At 33.1% G+C, this 26,585-nt stretch overlaps 1 protein-coding gene across 1 annotated transcript in view; it reads left to right on the top strand.

Moving 5' to 3' along the window:
- The window catches only part of LOC114324742 (proton-coupled folate transporter), an 87,220-nt gene that overhangs the window by 21,901 nt on the left and 38,734 nt on the right, over window positions 1-26,585 (top strand). The window contains exon 4 of the mRNA XM_028272574.2: window positions 25,104-25,281. Coding sequence (XP_028128375.1) covers window positions 25,104-25,281 — 178 coding nt within the window. The remainder of the gene's footprint in view (window positions 1-25,103; window positions 25,282-26,585) is intronic.

The following is a 26,585-nucleotide window of genomic DNA, read 5'->3' on the forward strand; positions in this document are numbered from 1 at the left end:
ATACCGTATTTTATTAATTTTTACCATATTCTCCGGCTATCTCGGATTTTCGATAACCCGGATCGGCCGAGGTCCCGATTAATCCGAGTTATCGAGGTTCCACTGTATGTAATTTATCTAATTTATAATACGTTTTAATATTGTTAGAAAACAGGAAAAAAAGTGTTTATTTGACAAATAATTATTGTTTTTCGCTTAAATTCAATGTTAAAGCTGTGCCGCACTTGCCTCTTGCCAGTTTGACCATTTCGTTTAAGCGAAAATCAATGTTTATTTGTCAAATAAATTTTTTTTCTGTTTTCTGACAGTAGTAAAACGCATTTTGAATTAAATAAATTACATACATTCTTCTTTTTGCCTCAATTATTTTAATTAAAAAAATGTTTTTTGAACACCCTGTATAAATAATTATGTTAATGTTTACATCAGTGAATGGAGAATTGAATACCCTTTCAAATGAGCTATCAGATGACCCCTATTCTCATTTAAAAAAATCATCGATTAACATCGTAATTTAAAAATGAAAATCGACCTGTTTCGGGATTTTTCCTTAAAGTCGCCGGTTTACAAAATAACGAATTTATGCGTTACTTTATGGACGCACATAATAAACTGCTCGTCAAAAGTTAGGGATATAGAAAATTCTGCTGAATTTTTATAGTAGATTTTTTCGGATTAACAGATTAACGGATTCCGCTAATTTTTTTTATTATTTTAGACTTTTATTTAGTATTTACACAGTTATGCAAAGATTTACTCAAACTTATTTTTTGTACTTATACCGGGTGGAAGAAAAGAAATGTTTTTCTTATGTTAAGTTTGAGACGCCCTGTAGGGAGGACGAGGTACAAATGGTAGTATATATCGAAATCGTATTGTAGTCTTATGTTTTGTGAACATTTTGTTTTTTGAATGTCCCTGATATCTTTAGAAGTAAAAAAAATAGACGTTTTTGTAATTTAACATGTGTTTTAACCGAAACAAAAGTTTGAGACACCCTGTAGGGAGAAAAAGGAACAAAGGTGAGTATACCGCGATATTTTGTTTTAGTCTCATATTTTGTGAATATTTTATTTTTTTAATTTTTCTGATATCTTTAATAACAAAGAAACTAGACGATATTACTCTTTAATATGTGTTTTAACTGACGACATGCGTCACATCACACATGTGAAACATAGAAAAACATATTAAAGAGTAATACCGTCTAGTTTCTTTGTTATTAAAGATATCAGAGAAATTAAAAAATAAAATATTGAAAAAATATGAGACTACAACAAAATATCGGGATATACTCACCTTTGTTCCTTTTTCTCCCTACAAGGTGTCTCAAACTATTGTTTCGGTTAAAACACATGTTAAATTAAAAAACCGTCTATTTTTTTGTTTCTAAAGATATCAGGGGCATTCAAACAACAGCATATTCACAAAATATAAGACTACAATATTATTCTGATGTATACTCACATTTGTACCTCGTTATCCCTACAGGGTGTCTCAAACTTAACACAAATATATTTTTTTCTTCCACCCGGTATACGTGCAAAAAATAAGTTTGAGTAAACCTTTGCACAATTGTGTAAATACTAAAAAAAAGTCTAAAATAAAAAAGATAGCGGAATCCGTCTGTTCGCGAAAAATCAACTATGAAAATCAGCATAATTTTCTATATCCCTAACTTTTGACGAGCAGTATATTTGACCCATTTGAATCCATCAGAGTGTAACCATGCCGAATTTTTTTGATTATTTTTTTCTATGCATTACCAGAACAAAAATAATAGTACAATTTTACCACTAGTGCTGCTTTATGATTATCGTGGCGTAGTCTGCTTGCTTTCTCTTCTTCTTCTTACGGTGCCTATCCGTTCCGGATATATCCTGACTTTGCTTCCAGTAGTACGTTCTTTAACGGTAAAATATTGCAAATCCTCTAAATTTTAAAGAACCGCTTGGATTGACATTAAATTTGGCATACACATAGCTAACAAGTCAAAGAAAAAAGTGATATTGTGCCGATGTGTGCTTTTGCCCTGGGGGTGACTTTCACCCCTTCTCGGGGGTGAAAAAGTATATGTCCAAAAAAATTCGGAATTCGATAAACCGGCTTATTCTAAGCAATTTTTGTTCTATAGTGTTTTTTCACTAAGTCAATACTTCTCGAGTTATTTGCGAGTGAATTTGTTCATTTTTAAACAAAATAACCACGTTTTTAGACGGTTTTTCGCAAATAACTCAAAAAGTAAGTACTTTGTCGAAAACAATATTCTTAATAAAAATATAGCCTATAAAGAAATGAACAAAATGGTGCGTATATTAAGTCTGTAGACCCAGTACAAGCAAAGTTGTAGCTAATGAAAAGTAGGTTCTTATTCGTCAAATTCCAAATCGAATATTTCATCTAGAAATAACCAAAAAACGGAACACTTTTCAGGGAACACTCATTTCAACTTTTTTAAAGTGTTTAAAAAAAGGTTTATTCTTGTTTTTTAAAAAAACTTCCAACCTTAAAAGTAAGTGAGTTATGCTGAAAATATTGTTGGTTATTTTTTGGTAAAAAGAATCGCCAAAAACACCCCCTAATTAGCATATCAAATAAAATTAATCGTTACCGCTTCACAAGTTACTTTACTTATTTATTCTTTATACGATCTGAAAGTCGCAGCTGCTCAAAGTGCTTATTCTTGAAAAGGCTGTAGTTAAAATAGCTTGAACGAGTCACTAATCCCGAGTGTATGCAAAATTTGAACAACCATAGCATAACCGATTTTTGTCTAACAGGAAAACAAAAAGTCCAAAGTATTAAGAAAAGCAAAACGTACATTTTATTACTTCTTGAGATATTTGGTATTACTAATTATTAAGTTATTTTGAAAAAGAGCATTTTTTCAAAATTAAAAATTTTATTTTAAAACCATTTTTTTTTTCAAAAATAAGCACGTTGTATCGATGAAATTTACAGATCATATAGACACAGCATAAATAAAGCAACATGTGAAGCAGTAACGATTAATTCTATTTAATTTGTTAATTAGGGGGTGATTTTCCCGATTTTTTTATGCCAAATCAAAACGGACCAACTGTATTTTGAGCGTAACTTGCTCACATTTGATGGCAGAATATTTTTTTATAAATTTTTTTTTTTTTATTATTAAACACATGCTGTGTTTAGACTACTGAAATCTGGTCATCAGTTGACCAATTATCAGTTCTTCTTTAACTTATATTACTAAATGATACATAATCTAAGATCTTAACCCTATGGTGTCCTCTTATTTTTTTTAACAAGTATGAAATTTTAATACTAAAACTAACACACAATACAACACTATGCTCTGCTTTTACACTAACACTTTACACTAACTCAAATGGTTTTCTTCGTTTGAGTCTTCTTTCTAGCCCAGTATTATCGAGGAGCTGGATGGCCTCGATGTTTACATGACTATGGAGCCGTTGTTCGTGACTACCTGCCATCTTCTTGATAACTTTTTCTACATCTTCCATCTCAAGATCCTTGTGGAGGTCGACATTTCGGATATACCAAGGAGCATCAACGATGTTCCGTAATACTTTATTCTGGAATCTCTGGATAATCTGAATATTACTTGAATTGGCACAGCCCCAGAGTTGGCAACCATACATCCATACTGGTCTAAGTATTTGTTTGTATAAAAGTATTTTGTTATATGTGGACAATGCAGAGTTTCTTCCCATCAGCCAATACATTTTTTTGTAACGGATACCTAATTCTTCCCTTTTCTTTTTAATGTGGACTTTCCAGCGAAGCCTTGCATCAAGTGTGATACCTAAATATTTTGCAGAAGATGCATATGGTATTTGGGCATCATTTATTCTAATTGGAATGTTTTCGATTTTTTTATTTGTAAAATTGACATGAATAGATTTAGATTCATTTAATTTGATTTTCCATTTTTTAGTCCAGTTGTGTATTTTATTGATTGCCAACTGTAATTTTTCTGCTGCTTCTTCGCTGGTATCACCTACTGCTAAGATAGCGGTGTCATCTGCAAATGTGGCTATAGTATCATTTTCCATTTCAGGTATATCGTATGTGTATAACAGGTAGAGAACAGGACCTAATACGCTTCCTTGAGGGACTCCTGCTCTGATTTCTTTTAGATCATTGTACACGTCTTCTTGCTTAATTCTGAAATATCTGTCAGATATATATGATTGTAAAATTTCTGAATATTGTTTAGGCATAAGAATTTTGAGTTTGTAGACTAAACCTTCATGCCAAACTTTGTCGAAGGCCTTAGCTACGTCTAAAAAGATTGTAGAACAGACTTTCTTTTCTTCTAATGATTTCTCAATTATGTTAGTCATTCTGTGTACCTGATCAATCGTAGAATGTTTATTTCTGAAGCCAAATTGGTGGTTTGGAATCATTTTTTTCTCTTCTATTATTGGTTTTATTCTTTTTAGCAGAAGTTTCTCAAAAAGCTTCGACATCACTGGTAAAAGTGATAATGGTCTATATGAAGACACTTCATTTGGTGATTTTCCTGGTTTTGGTATCATTATAACCTCAGCTATTTTCCATAACTTTGGAACATATCTCAATCTAAATGCAGCATTGATGATGTTGGTCAATTTGACTATGGCTTTACGAGGCAGGTTTTTTAGTAATTCTCCAGTAATTAGATCATATCCTGGTGCCTTCTTAGGATTTATATTGTCTTTTATTTCATCAGCTACTTCCTTCGGGGATGTTGGTCTGATTCTCTCCTCTGTCTGATTAGGCTCTATCGATATTTGATCATTATTTTGGTCATCATGCGGTTTAAATGTATTTTCTAAATATGTGGCAAATCTCTCTGCCTTTTGCTCATTACTTCTAGCCCAGCTACCATCTTCTAGTTTAATGGGTGGAGAATGGGTTACTTGTCTTTTTAGCCTTTTTGTAGCTTTCCATAGAGAGTACTCTGTGCTACTATTATCCGTCAACTCTCTCAGGTAATAACTGATTGACTCATTTTTTATATTTTGAATCTCTCTTTTAAGTTTTTGACTAGCATTGTTTAAATTTGTTTTATCTTGGGGTGCTCTGGTTTGTTGCCACTTCCTTCTAAGTTTTCTTTTCTCTTTAATTAACTTTTTAATTTCTTTCGGATAGTTGTTTCCTTTGACGTTTGATCTTATAGTAGGAGTACTTTCCCATGCTGATTTTTGTATATTTTGTACAAGCAACTCAACTTCCTCATCTAGTTGTTCAAGTTTTTTTAATGGTACTGCTAGTTCAATTCTATCTTCAAGGATTGATCTAAAACTTTCCCAGTCTGTTAGTTTATTTGTTAGTATTGGGTTACAATCCTTTCTGATAATCGTGTCACTCACAGTGAGTATTATGGGTGAATGATCTGAATTCATATCCCAACCTTCATTAATATCTACATAGTTGGATGAAATATTTTTAATAACAAAGAAATCAATTAAGTCCGGTATTTTGTTTGTATCTGTTGGCCAATAAGTCGGTCTACCTGTTGATATTACTTCACATTTCTGTTCTTTTATGGCTGCCAGTAACTCTTTTCCTTTAGTTGTTGTTAATCTTGATCCCCATTGGGTGTGCTTTGCATTAAAGTCACCTCCGATGATATATCTTTTTCGCAAACTTTTCAAGTATTCTACATACTGTTCTTTTTTAATGGAATGCCTAGGGGGCTATAAATTGAGCTTACATTAACTTCGCAATTAGTTTTGAGTTTGACACATACCGTAGTTGCTTGTATGTGTTCTGTTTCATATTTTAGCTCCTCATAATGTTCAATGTTATCTTTTATTATTAGTGCGCTGCCTCCTTTGGCTGCATTGTCAGGATGTATAGTGTGGTATACCCTGTATCCTCTAAGCTTTATAAAAGATTGTTTCGTGAAATGTGTTTCAGCTATGAGACATAAATCAACTTCTTCTGTATCTAGGATAGTTTGCAGTTCATTTTTATGTTGTAGAAGCCCATTGGCATTCCATTCCATGATTCGTAGTTGCTTAGCCATTTCGAATTTTCGGTATAGCTCCTTTAGCGCTATGTTCCAGCCTAGTAACGCGTATATCTATTTGTGTTATTTTGTCATCTATCTTGATGAGTTTTTCTATTATTATTTTCAATGTATTCTCGGTTTCCAATTCTTGGTCCGTTTGTTTTACATTATTAACTACATCACTGTATTTTCTATTTGCAGTGACGTTTTGTGCTTTTGGCTTTTCCTTCTCATTGACCCTTTGTGGTGGTTTTGGTAGACTGGCCTTATTTGTTCTCTGATTTCTCAGCTTTTGTATTTTTTTGGCTACATAACATCCTCGGTAGCTTGCAGGATGATTTTCACCACAATGGATACACTTTGGTTCCTCTTTTAGTGGTTTCTGACAATCTTTGGTAAGGTGCTTACCGATGCATTTAACACATCTTGGTTCCTTATTACAATATTTCCAGGTATGACCATAGGCCTGGCATCTTTTGCACTGTGGTACCAGCTTCAAGCTCCTTAGTGGTTCAATTTCTACTCTCATGCTCAAAATGTCAGTTATTACAAAGATTTTGTTTATATCTTCATCTTGCGTGAACGTCAGGATGAACATATCAAGAGGTTTTTTAGTTCTCCACTTCAATTTCTTATCAGCTTGTATAGCTTTATATCCTCTTCTTTGTAGCTCCTTTACTATGTCATTAGGCTGATAGGAATGATGCAGTTTCTTAACCATTACTCTGATTGGTCTTTCTTGTTTATTTTCATATGTGTGATAGGAAAGTTTACTCGTGTTTAAACTGTTTATTAGTTTTCTATACTCATTACTGTCGGGTGTATTTATTTTTATGACTTCACTGTTTACTATTTTCATGGTGAATTTAATACTAGCATCGACTAGAGTCTTACTTAAGTTGGCAGCATCTTCGAAACCTTCTACTACAACCGGAGGTGGCAGTTTTGGCTTTTGAATTTGCTTTACAGCTGTTGCTTTCTCTGGAGAGGGAGGAGATAATGAAATATCCATTTTGCGTTTTTTGGTCCTCCTGTTCTCTTGTCTTATCCACTCCGTTTCGTTGGCTAAATCTTCTTCATCGATAAAATATTCAGATTTGTCTGTTTTGGTTTTTGTTTTATCGGCGCTTGCTGTTGACCCTATATCTTGTTGGGTATTCTCAAGCTTTGCTAATCTTTGCTCCATTGTGATAATTATTTGATTTAGGCGCTGATTATCTATATTAAGTTTTTGAACATTATTTTCTGATTGAACCCATGCATTATATAATGCTTGTTCATTTTTCGAACGTTGTGCATTTTCTGAAAATAAAACGTTCTTTACCTGGACTAATATTGCCTCAGTTGGCGTCTGATTAGGAAACATTTTAAAATAATAATTGTTCCTTTATTTTTAATAAAAATAAAAGTAAAAACTTACTTATTAATCGACTTTTGGTTTCTGGTTTCGTGATAACATAACGACCATTTAATTGGATCGTCGGACATCACTCACGATAAATAATATCCTTAATAATATACTAATTTAACTACTCTTTGATAAGAACGTCTCGGATACAACCTTACCGTTCGGAAGTCTATTTGTTACTTTATAAAAATGGACATAAAGTTTTTTAAACTCTTTAAAAAATTTGTAATGAGTTTTTTCCAAAAAGTGCTTCATTTTTTGGTTATTTCACGTTGAAATATATTTATTTGAACTTTGGCGAATATGAACCTATTTTCCTTTAGCTATAACTCTGCTTCTACTAGGTCTAGAGACTTCATGTATACACCATTTTTTTTTACTTTTTTACAAGCTATGTTTTGCTAACATCGGGTTTTTCGATAAAATACTTACTTTTTGAATTATTTGCGAATAATTGTCTAAAAACGTGTTTGTTTTGTTGAAAGATGAACATATTCACTCGCAAATAACTCGAAAAGTACTAACTTGGTGAAAAAACTGTATAGAATAAAAGTTGCTTAGATTTAGGCATTTTATCGAATTTTGGACTTATTTTGAAGGTATGTATTTCACCCCCGAGAAGCAAAAGCACACATCGGCACAATATCACTTTTTTTCTTTGACATGTTGGCTATGCGTATGCCAAATTTAATGTCAATACAAATGGTTCTTTAAAATTTACAGAAAAAACCGTCAACTAATGTACTACAGCTATTCGGAATAGTTCTGTTGTAGACGTATTGAACCACTTTCTCAGTTTTTGAAGCCAATATATTCTTCTTCTCTTTTACAAATACCTTGCCCTGAAGAATGAGTTGTAACAAGCTATATTTCTGATTATTTCATTCATAGGAGATTCTGACCAATAGAAAGCTACAGAAATCTAAATTAAATTGATAATTTTTTATTATTTCATTCATAGGAGATTCTGACCAATAGAAAGCTACAGAAATCAAAATTAGACTGATAAGTTTTGATAATTTCCCGTCGTCAAGTATATTACGTCAGATGCCCTTCGTTGCTATGAAAAAATACATTCAGTGACATTAATGACAATTAGTGTTTTAAAAATTATAAAAGTGATGACTTTCAACCACCGTCAAATATTTATAACAACTGTGTGTTTGATTGTACTAATTTGTACTTAAGTACATAAATAAATTACAATAAAATTTTGGTTTTGAACAGTTTTATTCATGAAATAATCGCAACAAATTGCACTCGATCTCTAAAATTAATATAGAATTTTTGCCCTCGTGACACTTTGACATAATTTTACTCGCCTTCTGCTCGTGAAATTAAAACTGTCAAAGTGTCACTCGGGAAAAATTCAATAATTTTAGAGCTCTTGTGCAATTACTACTGATTATTTCATTCATAGGAGATTCTGACCAATAGAAAGCTACAGAAATCTAAATTTAACTGATAATTTTTGATAATTGCCCGTCGTCAAGTATATTACGTCAGATGCCCTTCGTTGCTACGAAAAAATACATTCAGTGACATTAATGACAATTAATGTTTTAAAAATTATAAAAGTGATGGCTAACAACCGTTAAATATTTATAAAAACTGAGTGTTTAATTGTACTAATTTGTACTTACATAAATAAATTACAATAAAATTTTGGTTTCAACAGTTTTATTCATGAAATAATCGCAACAAATTGCACTCGATCTCTAAAATTAATATAGAATTTTAGAGCTCTTGTGCAATTACTACTGATTATTTCATTCATAGGAGATTCTGACCAATAGAAAGCTACGGAAATCTAAATTAAATTGATAATTTTTGATAATTTCCCGTCGTCAAGTATATTACGTCAGATGCCCTTCGTTGCTATGAAAAAATACATTTAGTGACATTAATGACAATTAATGTTTTAAAAAATATAAAAGTGATGACTTTCAACCGTAAAATATTTATAACAACTGTGTGTTTAATTGTACTAATTTGTACTTACATAAATAAATTACAATAAAATTTTGGTTTTGAACAGTTTTATTCATGAAATAATCGCAACAAATTGCACTCGATCTTTAAAATAAATATAGAATGTTAGAGCTCTTGTGCAATTACTACTGATAATTTCCCGTCGTCAAGTATATTACGTCAGATGCCCTTTGTGCTATGAAAAAATACATTCAGTGACATTAATGACAATTGATGTTTTAAAAATTTAAAAGTGATGACTTTCAACCGTAAAATATTTATAACAACTGTGTGTTTAATAATTGTACTAATATTTGTACTTAGATATATAAATTACAATAAAATTTTGGTTTTGAACAGTTTTATTCATGAAATAATCGCAACAAATTGCACTCGATCTCTAAAATTAATATATAATTTTAGAGCTCTTGTGCCATTACTACTGATAATTTCTGATAACTTGACCAATATGTTCCAATTTGGGCTCTTTGATTGTGGTAATAATCTCGCATTTCTTGCCCATTCTACGTATGACCTCAACAATTAATAATCGCACGATCCACTCATGAAATTCTCAAAATGCGTCTGTAAGACCCCATCTCCAAGACCTCAAGTTTTCTTAAAGAAGCTTCAGAAAGTTTCCACGCCTCACTCCGTATCATCATCATCATTCAGCTTATAATTGTCCACTGCTGAACATAGGCTTCCCGAAGTTCACCCCACAAATTCCTGTCCTAAGCCGTTTGCACCCAATTTTGACATATCCGCTTCAGGTCATCTGTCCATCTTGTTTGTGGTCGTCCTTTACTTCGAAATGCGTGCTGTCTGGGTCTCCACTCGAAAATACGTTTCGTCCATCTGCCGTCCTTCGTTCGCGCAACATGCCCTGACCAGTTCCATTATAAGGTCGATATTCTTTTGATTGCGTCGAATACTCCCGATCTACGGCGCAATTATGTGTTGGTTATTCGGTCTTTTAGTAGTCTAAAAGCTAGTGAACCCTCCGAGTAACGGTCTTCCTGTAAGGCTAGAAATTTGTATAGTGATAATTCATAGCACATCAAGGCTAAAAACCATGACCTGGCAGGCATCAGCCCTGCACGTGTCTACCAGGTGAATCGAAAAGTGCATAGTTAAGGGAAAAAAACTTTGTGCTGTAAAGTTCAAATTTAAGTATGTGTTTGAGTAAGTCACTTAGAAGAAATGTGTACAATGACAGGAGATTCTGAACAGCATAAGACCTTGCCAGGCGAGGGGAAAGATTAGGGTTTTTTCCTAAAATATTTATTTTGCATCGAACAAAGTTTTTTTAGGATTCTTGAATCATTCTAAACAGAACTGGTCTTTAGTGACTTTTCTCTTAGGTTAATAGTTTTTGACATATAAGCGATTAATAATTTAAAAATTGCGAAATCGGTCATTTTTAACCCTGAATCGGACATTTAACTGGAAATTTCAATGTTGCCAAGGTAGGTAGATATTCTTTAAACATCGATTAATATAATCCCGAAGAGTTTTTGGCAATATAATATCGAAAACCCCTTTGTCTTTTAATTGCTAATCAAGCGGGTGCGACACTGTAGTATAAGTGAGGACGTTTGAGTTTGCTTAAATTCATTATCTCGAGAATGGGCAAATTTTAAGAAAAATCATTGGATAGGTCGATTTTTATTTTTAAATTAGGACTTTTTAACATATACATATTACTAGTGACGTCATCCATCTGGGCGTGATGACGTAATCGATGATTTTTTTAAATGAGAATAGGGGTTGTGTTATAGCTCATTTGAAAGCTTATTTAATTCTCTATTCGATAATATAAACATTAACATAATTGTTTATACAGGGTGTACAAAAAAAATTATTAAATTAATTTACACAAAAAGAAGAATACCTTTTGCACACCCTGTATAAATAATTATGTTAAGAATTATGGTATTACCGAATAGAGAATTAAATAATCTTTAGAATGAGCTATCACACGACCCCAACTCCCATTTAAAAAATCGTCGATTACATCATCACGCTCAGATGGATGACGTCACTAGTATTTTATATATGCCAAAAAGTCCTAATTTAAAAATAAAAATCGTCTGAGGATTTCCATTCAAATTTGCCCATTCTCGAGATCGTGAATTTATGCAAACTCAAACGTCCTCACTTATACTACAGTATCGCGCCCGCTTGTTAGCAATTAAAAAACAAAGGGGTTTTCGATATTGTATTGCAAAAAACTCTTCGGAATGTCATCAATCGATGTTTAAAGAATATCTACCTACCTTGGCAACATTGAAATTTTCAGTTAAATGTCCGATTCAGGGTTAAAAATAGCCGACTTCGCAATTTTTAAATTTTTAATCGCTTATATGTCAAAAATTATTAACCTAAGAGAAACTCACTAAAAAACTTTTCTCTTTGGAATGATTCAAAAAATCTAAAAAAACTTGGTTCGATGCAAAAAAAATCATTTTAGGAAAAAACCTTAATCTTTCCCCTCGCCTGGCAAGGTCTTATGCTGTTCAGAATCGCCTGTCATTGTACACGTTTCTTCTAAATGGCTTACTTAAACACATACGTAAATTTGAACTTTACAGGAAAAAGTTTTTTTTCCCATAACTATACACTTTTCGATTCACCTGGTAGATACACGTGCAGGGCTGATGCCTGCCAGGTCATGGTTTTTAGCCTTGGTGTGCTATGAATTATCACTATACAAATTTCTAGCCTTACAGGAAGACCGTAGTCGGAGAGTTCACTAGCTCTTAAACTATAGGGGACTCGCACACCAAAGCAATATCCTACATTGCGAAAAGATACACACTGAGTGTCACATCTGGTTTTCGCTGGAATTTCGTTCACCAGATGTGACACTCAGTGCCTATCTTTCCACAATGTATGTTATATACATTGTATATAACATTATATAATTATATTATATGCGATGTAGGATATTGTTTTGATGTGCGAGCTCGCTTAGGAATAATCCCAACATGGACCGTTCCATTGTCCTCTGTATTGTTCGAATTTTGTTTTTTTTTATAGTAGAAAATACATAGTGTCTGATATAGTCTGTTCGCTAAACTCAGACACAACTGGCTTTTGATTTTAGTAGGTAATTTTTTTGTTTTTGGGAAATTTTGCCAAAATGGGCAAAATTACTAACTATTTAGTAATTATTAACTATTTAATATTTTGGTAAAAGTGGCAAAATTATTTACTAAAATCACTAGCCAGTTGTGTCTGAGTCCAGCGAACTGACTATAATATCTCTTGAGCATAATATGGTATACAATGAAGGTAACAGGACCAGTGATACGCTTCAACCGCCTATTATTACCTCTCGTTTTACCCAAGGTATGCATTCCATTCGAGCGGAGTCCACGTAGGCATGGGGGCCCATACCCATGGGTAGGGGGGGCCGTTGCCCCACCTAGCTTTTCGGATGCATTTAAACTATATATGATTATCCAAAGTATACAAAATATAATGTGCAACATCTTCACGTCTGGCCCCCCTAAAAATTTTTATATGGGCGCCCGTGCACGTAGGACATGCAGATTTTTAAAATATTATCTAGATGTGACAAATGCCCTCGGATTCGATTCCCGGCCTTCTGCGTGCAAAAGAAACAGTCTACCGCCTAAGCACAGTAGGTATATAGAGGTTCCACAGTAAAACCACTCCTCTGTCGGCGCTTTGATCTCAAGAAGTAATACCGGCAGTATTAATTGGTAATACACCAGTGGTGGATGCGGGTTTTCCCTGTTAAAATCCGTATGTTTCTCTGCGACTAGCAATGTGAGAGTGGGGCAAAAGCGACTAAGAACATTGCGCGGTCGCCATGCGCGACTACAGATTTTACTTCCAATTTTTCGGAGAGTGGTTCTACTGTCCCTCTTTATACTGTGGTCTAAACTATCCAGCCCGAAAAGTAAGCGCAAAGACGAAATATAGACCTAAAAAATATGATATGACGTCAGCTTCGTCATTCTTGAATAGTGTGTTATCTGGAATGTAGAACATAATTTGGAATATCTAGGTAGCACAAAAAGTATTCACATATCTCATACCAAAGAATTTAGCACTAAAAACGCACGAATAAATCGATTTTGAAATACAGCACCTAGAGACATTCAACATTTTGCATAATATTCAGGATGATGTCAGAAAAAGGTCTACTATATAAAAATTTAATAATAAAGTGCACATAAAATGCATCCAAAAGTGCACAGTCATGCCAAAATAAGCATATTAAGAGCCTGATCTTGTTGCTAAGGTCGCTGAACATAACTGCGCCATCAGAACCGATCTCGGGAACACCTTGTGCTCAATGTCACTGCTAAGGCACGACATCTTCTGGAGTCTCGAGGATTTTCGGCATTAAATTGATGCAAATAGATTACTAGGGCGATTTTTGGGATTTCTGAAAACGAATACGCCTTCAGAACCGACACACGTAGCACCTGGTGCCTAGGGTCACGTCTCATCGTCTCAATGCAAACAGATTATACGAGGGATTTTTGGGGTTACTGAACTAAAATATGCCATCATAACTGTCCCCCCAAGCACCTGGTGCCACGGTCTCTGCTAAGGAACGTCATCTTCTGGAGTTTCGAAGGTTTTCGTCCTTAAATGCATGCAATTAGATTACTAGGTAGTTTTTTGGGTTGCTGAATAATCCATCAGAACGGACCTCCGGACTACCTGGTGCCCAAGGTCGCTGCTAAGTTATGCTATCTTTCTGGGGTCACGTGCCTTAGCAGTGAACCTGCGTACCAGGTACTCCGGTGGTCGGTCCTGATAGCGTATTCGTCTTCAGCGATCGCAAAAACCCTCTCAATAACAAAATCTGGTCCTTAATAGGGGAGACCGGGGCAAAACGGGATACTTAAGAAAGAAAACATCATAGAAAGAAAATTAAAGCGTGTATTAAAAAATGACAAAGTCAGACAGGAACACTTGCTACTAAAGTTCATACAACTTACTTTATTTATAATGTAAATTACTTAGTTATTTGGTTATAAAGAACTTAACTTATCAGTCCCAGATTCCCATTTTGCCCCGGTTACGGGGCAAAATGGGAAATGCTACGGGGCAAAATGGGAATGTATTTTAGTCAGGCTGGCAGAGTTCACAAATATGAGCACCTTCTTCTTCATCCTCAACACCTGCTTAGGAATTATGAGCCCATCCATGGCAGACACTATACATTACCCATCCTTCAGTTGACTGCAAATTAATAAATTATCCACAGTAGATACAACAACAATATCTCTCATCTTCTTCTGATGAGTCAGTGTCCATCTCGTTTTCTTCTTTAGTTTTCTTTGATCTTTTTTATTAGTTTCAGTTTTAGTTAGGTTCTTTTTACAAAGTTTAATTGCTGTAAAGTAGTGGCAATATAGAATGGGATAGTCCCGTTTTGCCCCGACCGCTTTACCCCAACAGACATCTTTTCAAATAAAATTAGTCATTTCTAATGTAAAAGATATAAAACGGTATATAGTCCTGTCGCCAGGGGGGTACAACGGCCTCCTTAATTCAGATGGGCTTACCCAAGTTTTTTTTTTATATATTTTGACCCGCAGAATACGAATTTTTTTAGTAACAGTTGATCCGGATGTCGATAAGATTGTTATAGATAAAGAACTTGAGGAATTACTTCTCGCAAAACAAAACATCTTTTTGCATTTTTTGGGTCATTCTAGGCAAAAAATGCTCTGACAAGTTTTTTCGTAGGATGCATAGTTTTCAAGATAACCGCGGTTGAACTTTCAAAAAATTGAAAAATTGCAATTTTTGAACCCGAATAACTTTTGATTAAAAAATAAAGTAGCAATTCTGCTTACCGCATTTGAACGTTTAAGTCAAATTATATCGGTTTTGATTATTTGCATTGCTAAAAATTTAATATTTTATTGTTAAACAAAGCTATAAACATCTAGTGCGTGAGTGATGTTTTCAATGATTTCTCAGTTAAAATCGAACGAGTAGGTAGAGTAGCTACAAGTGCAAGCGATGCAATTTCTACGTAGAATGCGTTAAAACGCATGTATTCGGCACGGGAAACACTATGTGTTTATAATGTGTTTTAATAATAAAAAAATTAATTTTTAGCAATGCAAATATTCAAAACCGATATAATTTGACTTAAACTTTCAAATGCAGTAAGCAGAATTGATACTTTATTTTTTAATCAAAGTTATTCGGGTTCAAAAATTGCAATTTTTCGATTTTTTGAAAGTTCAACCGCGGTTATCTCGAAAACTATGCATTCTACGAAAAAACTTGTAGGAATATTTTTTGCTTAAAATGACCCAAAAAATACAAAACGATGTTTTGTTTTGCGAGTAATCGCTGTTTTGTAATTCCTCAAGTTCTTTGTCTATAACAATCTTACCGACATCCGGATCAACTGTTACTAAAAAAATTCGTATTCTGCGGGTCAAAATATATAAAAAAAACTTGGGTAAGTCCATCTCAATTAAGGAGGCCGTTGTACCCCCTGGCGACAGGACTAATACAGCACGCATTATTAAAATTCAGTAACATATCTATCATATTGGAATGAAAAACGTGATAAAACTTGCTTACCCACCTTATAGCATTTCTATAAATATAACTAAATTTTTTAACAAAACAAAGGAAAACGAATTTTATGTATGTATAGAAGCACACTACGTGACTAGAAGTTTCTTTCTAATGACTGAAGTGAGTCAACCCACACTCTTTCGAATGGCGCTATTGCCGATATTATGACTACTATAAGGTTTGCACACCGATGCATGCATTTCCCGTTCTGCCCCGAGCCTCGTTTTGCCCCGGTTTTCCCTACACTTATTTTGGTTTTCCCTACACTTTAAAATGGAACTATGTATTTCCACCCATGTTGACGTTTTTCCTGACATAATCCTGAACACAATGCAAAAAGTTGTAAGTCTTTAGGTGCTGTATTTAAAAATCGGTCGGTCTACACGTCCCAATTAGCTGAGGTGCAGTAGACCGACAAGTTTAGTGGATTTGCGATCGAGGTTCAATCCTCAGCCAGGCCATTTGAAATTAATAAAAAGGCCAACGTCGTAGTATAAAATTCAACAGAATCTACGACTTGGTCTGGAATAAACTGGCGTCTGATCGGCCTATGAAGGAGCGGTACGGCAAGGGATAGGGCTTGCGGCTTGGTGATACGCCTCCATAGATCCCTATCGAAGGGCGTTGACGCCTAAGAACGGTGTATATATATATATATATATATATATACACATCATGTTACCATTACTGCGTCCGTATAACAAAGCGATCTTATTGCGTCTCCTGGAAATACAAGGAAAATTGATAATTTTCCGACGAATATTGGTTTAAAATTTAATTTCTAATATGGAACTATACTTTGTTTTATTATATTTTAATTTTTTAAATATTCGAATTTTCGTTTATTTTAAACCATTATTGCATCTTTATAACAGGCGGCTTTGTTAACTCCGTATATACCTCCAACCATACACAGTTGCGTCCATTCAATGTTGCCAAACTGAAGGACGCACTAATATTTAGAAATACATTATACATAAAATGAAACAAAAAATATATTAAATTACCGGTATTTGAGCTTCGTAGCGAAATTGTAATACGAGTTGGAATTTTCGAACTGCTTGTTATATTCAATTATGATATCTATACAATTTTGATACAATTGTGATATCTACATATAAAAATGATCCTTATTTATTGAGAACGTATTAAGTAATATTTCATTTATTTATAGTTTTATATAGTAAACTCTCTCTTAACGGACACCTTTCTTCGCCGGACACCTCCTCTATACGGACGATTTTTAAAACAAAAATCATTCGGCGATATGTGAACCTGTACTCTTTAACTCCCTTCAACGGCCTGTGCAAATGCGGACAGCAAATGGAAAAATAAAAATTTTTTATCCAAATATTTTACATTCTAATGTTATATAATAAAGCTACCTATACTAAATTTACAATCAAGATTCAGTAGAATTAAACAAACCAAGACACGTTAAATTCTACTAGGAGCACTCCCGAATCATAATTTACAATGTATATACATTGTAAATCCCAAATCATGATTTCCAAAGTTTATACATTGTAAATTATGATTCGGGAGTGCTACTAAGTAGCATTTAACGTGTCTTGGTTTGTTTATTTCTACTGCATCTTCATTGTAAATTTAGTATAGATTTATTATTTCAAATCAATACAGATGTCCATGAGATGGGTGATATTTGATATAACTGTTTTCGTTAGCGGCACCAAGTAATAAAAGTTTGATAATTCCACTTTACATTAACAAACTGTAAGCAAAGCAAGCAAAATAATACATTTTACTAATATCCTGTGTGTGACCGATGACGCGAATGCCGATGCCAGGAACATTAAATTTTATGATGAAGTTATTGTATTTTGTCTAGAATACAATTTTAACGGAAATATCAGATGAAGCAAAATATTCAAAAACTCAACTTAATTTTTGTTACTTTCGGATTAAATTTCGTAATAGATTTTATCTGAATATCGACCTATGTAAAATTAGTAAAACTGAAATAATTTTAGTTTTGAAGGTTTTGCAACGTAAATAATATGGCGTCCACCAAAAGGAAGTTTTTAGGTTTAAAAGAAAAAGTCGATATGGTTCATTATGCAGAGATGCATAAGTTAAGTGTTAGAAAGTTAGCAGAAAAATTTGGAATTGGAAAAACTCAAGCTAGTGAAATTTGGAATTGGAAAAACTCAAGCTAGTGAAATTTTGAAACATGTGATTAAATTAATTAATTTTCTGAGAGCGGAAACCTGGAAGCGAAAATAAAATTTTTGAAAACGTAGGGTGCTGCATGAGACCAAATTGTTTTCGTTTTCGATTGGTTTTGTAAAGTGAGGTCTAAAAATATTCCTGTTTGTGGTAAAATTATTCAAGAAAAAGCATTAGAAGTTGCAAAGGAACTAAGTCTCGATATTATGAAAGCTTCTGGCGGATGGCTCGAGAAATTTTGTAAGCGTCATAATATTTCCTTGAAATCCATATGTGCGTAAGCAGCTGCTGTAGATTTATTAGTGGTTTCTGACTGGAAAGAGAAACTGCTTGCTCTCTCTCCGCGAGACATTTTTAACGCAGATGAGACGGGATTATTTTTTAGAGCATTACCCATCAAAACTTATACCTAAAAGGAGAAAGATGCACTGCAAATAAGGCTTCCAAAGAAAGAGTCACAATGCTATTTTGCACCAACATAATAGGGGACAAAGAAAGGCCACTCAGTAATTGGAAAAAGTAAAAAACCCCGTTGTTTCAAGGTTTCACACATAGAAAAATTACCTATCGAATGGTATAGCCATAAGAAGTCGCGGATGACAAGGGAAATCATGACAGACTGGCTAAATAAATTTGATAGAAGAATGCAGAGAGAAAATCGAAAAGTTCTTTTGTTTCTAGACAATGGTAATACGTCTCATCCACAACTTGTTTTATCCAATGTTGAAATAATATTTCTACCACCAAATACTACATCAGAATGCAACCCCTGGATCAATGGATTATAAAATGTTTTAAAACATACTGCCGACCATTTTTGATTTGAAGGCTACTGTCGTCAATGGACGAATATGATTCTACAAAGGAGATTAAAAAGTCTATAAATATTACCAACTCCTTAATTTGGACCGTAAGTGCATGGAAGCAAGTGCAACCGAAAACAATTAATAATTGCATCTAGAGATAAACCGAAAATTGTGTTAACAGAATCATTTGTGTAATAAATTATTCTGAATTTTTCGAATTATACAGAAAAAAATTGACGGACAAAAATATATAAGGCAGTAAAATTCCATGCTTCGGAAAGGGAGAACGGCTATTCATCTATGGGAAAAAAATTTGATAGAAATGCTCTCATAGCGCAACAAAATTTATATATATTTAGGTATATACATAGGTACTTCTTGTTGTGAACATTAACAATACAAAAATAAAATGCATAAATAGACCTAAACTTTTTTTCTGAACATATTTAAAAACAGGAACAATTTAATAATTTATTTGATAAGCAGTAATCAGATTGTAGGTATAATTATGAACAGAAGATAAAGTAATTTAAATGAGGTTCTTTCATTCCACCATACCTAACCTGAAGCTAAACTAAGGATTTTAAATAAATAGCCATAAAAAAAATGAAACATGGCCACATATAAAATCACCCCCTGGGATGTCTTAGAAACCAAATGATATACAATATTAAACTCAACTCCACCATTTAAGGAAATACTAAAAAAATACTAAAGCAGATTTTAATTATTTTCTTACTTGTCTTTATATGCATTTTGTATAAAAATTTTGATTTTTAACCAATCTTTGTTGTATATTATTTTTTTAAACTTTTACTTAAACTAATCACACTCTAGTCTTTTAGGGGCTTTCTTTACTTTTATATGATTTTTAAAGTACTTTAATGTTACTTCCTTCTGTTCTTTAGTCCACGGGACGACTTTCCTAATAATTTTCTTTTTTAATTTGGGTGCAATTGTTTTAATTAGTGTATTATCTGCATTGCTATCACTGGTCGACATTTCGGTACCATTGCTATTTACTAAATCATCCAACATATCATTTTCACCCTCATCACTGTCATGATAATTAAGTTCCAGAAGATTTTCTTCCGTATTGTCATCTCCTATGTCATCTATAGATTTTTCTTTGTATTGGTCTGCTCCGCCTTTTTCCATAACCATCAACAGCTTGGAGATTTTAGCTGTTGGGTAAACATCATCTGGGAGGCGATAGGAACTTCGATGAACACAGGATGTATGGCCCAGAAAGGCTCTCTTCAAACATCAATGAAATATCGAATCAAATGAGCAATCTAATCAAAAGTCTATCTACCATAACAACGAAAAAAGAGGTATTGAAGAAAAATACATGTTATGCCACCTCAAGTACCCAAACTGAAGAGCCTCAACATTTCGAAGAAAGTCCAGAGCAAAAGTCAAAAATTACAGAAGATAAGTGTCACTTTGTAGTTATTAGTAACTTGAGCCCAATATACACCCCCTATACAAGTGGTTCACTATATTAAAAAGAAGCTAGGTATCAAGGAATATATAAGACGTTATATCCTCCTTAAAGACGCTGACACAAGAACTGGTTCTTCATTCAAAATAGGTATAAAATCTAGAACATCTATTAACATATTACTTAATAAGGGCATTTGGCCACCTGGTGTAAACATTAAATGGTCTATCGAATCTTCATATTTCGAACCAACGCTTTCAAATAGCAGTTTATGCAACAACAAAGATGAAGTTCAGAGCACAAACATACATACAGACACACAGGCCATCGAAATTTGCAAAACTAAGAATCCGTTCCATACCCATATTAATTTCATTAAGAAAGATACTTTAGAACCATCTACTAATCTGGATCCATTGACCCCACCAAGAGTTAGATTAACCAATAACTCTAATAGTCGATATCTGTTAGCCAGATTAAGGGAACCGGATATCTTAAAGGCCATTAAACTTCATCTTGCTTTTCTACACGACCAACCTGCATTAGTATTTTATGATGGGTATACCAACACAAGTGTTAAACTGTTTCTGGCTTCCGAAGGACTTCCTACAAAGAGTGAAGATCTATGAAAAATTCTTCTAGATTTTAATGATGCTTATGGAATTGGTTCAGATGAGGTAGACGCTGATCTTGCTGCTTTTAGGTCTTTTCTAACTTCGGAAAGAATTATTTACCTGCAAAAATCAAGGGAATGCCACCGAAACTACTATTTCGCTGCCTCTCCAAGACGAAATTTTTAAACATCACGACGTATTCTGAGGGACTAGAATCCTCAAATAATTTTAGTGATAACAAATTTAGCATTGTCCTGATAAATATTCGTTCTATAAAACTGATGAATTATTTCTGTTTCTAGAGGAATTAGGGTTTCCACCGATAGTTGCGGTTACTGAGCACTGGCTTGAAGTCAACGAGCCTTTTTTTGTAGAAAAATATTCCACTATTGCTAGGTATGACCGTCTAAGTTCAGCTCATGGAGGCACCCAAATCCTTTCTACAAATAATGATTTTTCTCTGGTAACAAAATATGACTTTCTATTAAGTGAAGCATTCTTTGAGTTTTCCTTAGTTTACAGTAAGAACCTTAATCTTTATATTATTTGCATTTATAGATCACCTGACTCTTCCGTGGAACTATTATTTCAGAACCTGCTAAATTTGTTAGATGACCTGCCTCATAAAAGCAGAAAAATTCAATGCGGTGACTTTAATATTAATTATCCTGCTACTTGTGCTACACAAATATCCCTGGTCAACATATTTGAATCATATGGTCTATCAATGCACATTAATTCTCCTACAAGGATTACAAAAACTTCATCTACCATAATTGATTATATTGTCTCAGATTTCTCACCCCGTGATGTCTGCGCTACAACTGTTAATGCGGGACTATCTGATCATGAAGCGGTTTATACGAAGTTTATAACATCTTTAGCAAGTCCTCCTCGAAAACTCGACGTTAAGCAGGATTTTTTCCGGTCGGAACTTTCGTAAATTCCAAAATTTATGCTTAACCTCTGAGTGGCATTTTCCTTCTATGGACGTCAATTATAATTTCAGTGATTTGTTAAATAAGCTTGTCTGTATCTTCAATAAAGCATTTCCTTTAATCACAATTAAGCCAAAACATCGCAAACCCTGGACTACCAAAGGTGTCCGCATATCAGCCAAAAATATGCGTTCACTAGTCTACATCAAGAAATTTACTACCAACGTCTCTGTTACTGAATATATCACCAAGTACAGGGCAATCTATTTAAAACTTATAAAATCAGCTAAAAAATTTTACTATCAAAATCGTCTCAGAAGCTCTAAAAGTGTTGCAAAAGAAACTTGGTCCATAATAAACGATCTTCGAAATAAAACTCACACAACTCAAACATTTTCCCTTCCAGACCCAGAAAATCTAAATGAATACTTTGTTAATGTGAGTAAAAATATAACATCAACTATTGTGTCACAACAAGATCCCATTTCCTATCTCCCTAATTCAAGAAAGGTTTCGAATTCATTCTTTATAAGACCGGTTGATAAATCTGAACTGATCCAAACAATCAATAGTATCAAAAGCAACTCTTCCTGTAGTACCGATGGACTATCCATAAAAATTTTCTCAAATCTCCCAGACAATGTGTTTGGAGTCCTCATCTCTCTAATTAATAATTCTTTTGAGAAAGGTAAATTTCCAGAGTGCCTAAAGACGGCCATCATTATTCCTCTTCATAAGGATGGTGAAAAATCTAATGCCTGCAATTATAGACCTATTGCATTACTACCGGTACTCTCCAAAATTATTGAGAGATTCATAAAAGCCCGACTTATTTCCTTTCTCGTTGATAACAAGATTTTATCACAAAATCAGTTCGGCTTTTTAAATAATAAATGTACCATCGATGCCATGTTTTCTGTACTACATGAGGTTTATCAAGCATTAAACAATAATCTGCACACTGCCACTGTTTTTTGTGATTATGTCAAAGCTTTTGATTGTGTAAATCACGACATTTTGATAAAAAAACTAGATTTCTATGGAATTCAAGGTCTTTCTTTGAACTGGTTTTAATCTTACTTGGATAATAGGAAACAACGGGTTAGAGCAAATGATACAGACTCTAGTCTCAAAAATGTTGTATGTGGTTCACAAGGTTCATTATTGGGTCCTCTACTTTTCCTTATCTTTACTAATGACATCACTAGTTTAAAAAACGATGGAAAAGTTTTTCTTTTTGCTAACGATACCAGTATCACTTGGAGCAACTCAAATATCGCAACTCTTCATGCTACTATAACTTCTGATCTACTCACAATAAAATCCTGGTCCGATTCTAATTTACCATTTTTTAACGTAGATTAGTAGCATTATCCTATAAAGGAACTCTTCAACCCTTACCTCTTTATAACAGCCAGATCAATATCGTTGATTCTGTAAAGTTTCTTGGTATTTTTTTAGATAGCAACCTTAAATGGTCCCTTCATATCGATGTGTTAAGCAAGAAACTATCCTCAGCTTGCTTTGCAATAAGATCTGTTTCGAAGGAAATGAATTTAGCCTCTTCGAAAATAACATACTTTTCATTGTTCGAGTCCCATCTTCGATATGGTCTGCCTTTTTGGGGTTCTGGTACAGCTGCCCAATCCGATGTTGTTTTGAAATTACAAAAAAGAGCAATTAGATATCTGTTTGGCCTCAGAAGAACAACACATTGCAAAAGCTACTTCAAAGGTCACAGGATTCTAACACTACCCTCTTTATATATTTTAGAAACTGTTTGCTTAATTCGTAAACATCTACATGTCTTTCCAGCAAGACCTAGACATGACTATTCCACCAGAAATTCTACCTTTGACATCTATTTACCGATCCCGTCCAGCGAGTTAGTAAAGAAATCTATATTATATTCTGCAAAAAACTATACAACCATCTCCCTCTGCAACTTAAAATGACAAAAGCCTATTTATCGGAAAGACCAATATTATTCAATAGCAGAGTTTCTTAACCAATAACTAAGAAATTACAGTATTCTTATGTATAAGTAGAATCTTAATCTATATTTGAGTGTCATATGCAGCAGCATAACTTATTAAATTTTTTAGGTAGATTACGCAATTTGCAATTTTTTTTAAATTTTGCAATATATTGTTAGGGTAATGATTTTTATTTCACTTTATTATGTTTAATTTATATTGACGATTTGTATAATTTTAGTAAATTGTATTTATTATTGTTTTTATTTATGATTCTTGTAAGCTTTGTCTATAAAATTGTTTAAATTGTTCATGACATCAAGGCATATTTCTATTCTATAACCTTGTTTTAGGCACTCATTTAATATTCGCTTCCCACGATTCATATTGATAGTAAACTGTTTTTAAGAAAACTATTTTCTTAAAAATCCACGTACAATACGGATCTCAAATATGTATATCTATTAAAGTAAAAATAGATAACAGAGCTGCCACATTTCGGAAGCAATAATATGCGTGCTTTGTCAAATGTATACTTGGAGTAGTATATTATCTTAGCGCCAACACGGAAAATCGATGAACTAACAATAAACTGGTTGCTAACATTATTGCGTCCTGATACAAAATTTAAATCATAAAATATATCTGTCATCTGATTATATGTTGCCAAATTGAAATTAAAAAGGAGAAGTTTGAATATTTTGTCAACTTACAGAGTAGCAATGATACTTGAAAAACGACAGGAACAACGAAAATTATGGCTTGACATTATTGCGTCCGATATACGGACGCAATAATTCGAAGGTATCAATAATGTATGTAATTGGGATGTTATCAGACGCAACAATGATAGAATGATGTATATATATATATATATATATATATATATATATATATATATATATATATATATATATATATATATAAAACAGATGAAATAGAGAATGTGGAAAAATCCCCTTACGAACAATTCACACATCCACCATTTCGGGCTGGGAAAATTTTATATATATATATATATATATATATATATATATATATATATATATATATATATTGAAAAATAGATTTATTTTGTGTTAAATGCCCTGCTCTAATAGTGCGTATGAATAGAATGTATTATATTTATCTTTTATTGTAAATAAACATAAAAATCTATTTTTGCAGAATGGGACTTTATGATGCATCGATGTCCGCTGCTAATATACTTGCAAGTCTCGCTTCTTCTTACGTACTGTACGCTACTAGTTATACGATGGTATATCTAATATCAACGATACTGTTAATTACGAGTGTTCTTTACGTAATAATTTTGCTACCTGAATCTCTTCACACAGAAACTAAAGTAAGTACCTATTAATAAATTTACTTTATTATAAATATACTCGTAAAAATGTCTATCTACACTTGTTTGGTATTATAAGATAGTGTAGGTAATATTTTACTTCATATTGTTTTATTTGCAACACTAACATTACAAAAACAATAAACGCTTAACACTTAATTTATTAGAAATACTGCAATAAGTATCTAATTTATATTATACGTTACAAAATTATCTATTTACAGTTGAGTCCACGAGTCTTTACCCGGGCGTCATCATTTAAAGCATACGAAATAAGTCAGAAATTTACTAAACGCAACAACAAGTGACAGTAAGTAGCTACTCCTCTGATCACGGGTTAAAATTTGACGTTATCAAAAAATAAAACGTCAAAGCAAGTTTTGTTTAAAAATTTTGGTGCAGAATTACAGCTACATTTGAAGTAGCTTAAACAATTCTGTTAATATCATTGATTAATAAATAATTAAACAATTTATAAAAAAATTCAATAACATATATTCTTTTTGTTATTTTATTCACTTTGGCGGAACATTAAACACAAGCATTCCTTAAGCGTGTCAATGAGGTTAGCTTGGTACGTTGTCAAAATTAATAGTAAAATAACATAAACTTACCATAAAATTTCAAACTCCAATATAAAATTAGTTGTCAAAACCACTGTTTGTGTACTATAAAAAACTTCAAAATGCAAAAATTTGACAAAATAACAAAATAAAATTCAACAAACTTACAGCCACAAAAGTAAACCAACCGAAACGTCAGAAATTTTACTTAAAATGTGAAAACATCCCCAATCGTCTTTTTTGTACCTATCTCTTTTCAAAACACTGAGGCTAGATCGTTCTTAAAAATAACATGTGTTTTTACTTAATAACAGGCGGTAACTGGTTTGTCATTAGTTTCATGCGTGGAGGAGAATGATGCTGGATAAAAAGTATGTGTTTTATGTCGTCAGATATTAATGACGCACGCGTAAAAACTCGTGGACTCAAGTGTACAAATCATTTCAAAGATACCGTCAAAACATACGTTCGAAAAAAGTACCCGGTCAGGCTTTATAAAAGAAAGACTGCCTTTAATATCAAATCGTCTCATATTCTACTAACATAAATTTCTCGAATATTCATAAAACAAACAACCTTTCTCCAGTAAAATCGACGGGTTAAGAATGAAAACAATTATTTAGGTACATAGTATGTATATCAAAACAGATAAATCGAATTCTCCAGTAAAATTTAAAAAGGGCCTAAAAATGTTTACAATCAAACACGGGTCAAAAATTATCCTCGCTTAGGTACACAAAA

The sequence above is a fragment of the Diabrotica virgifera genome, chromosome 1, assembly GCF_917563875.1.
Source record: "Diabrotica virgifera virgifera chromosome 1, PGI_DIABVI_V3a".
Taxonomy (NCBI): domain Eukaryota; kingdom Metazoa; phylum Arthropoda; class Insecta; order Coleoptera; family Chrysomelidae; genus Diabrotica; species Diabrotica virgifera.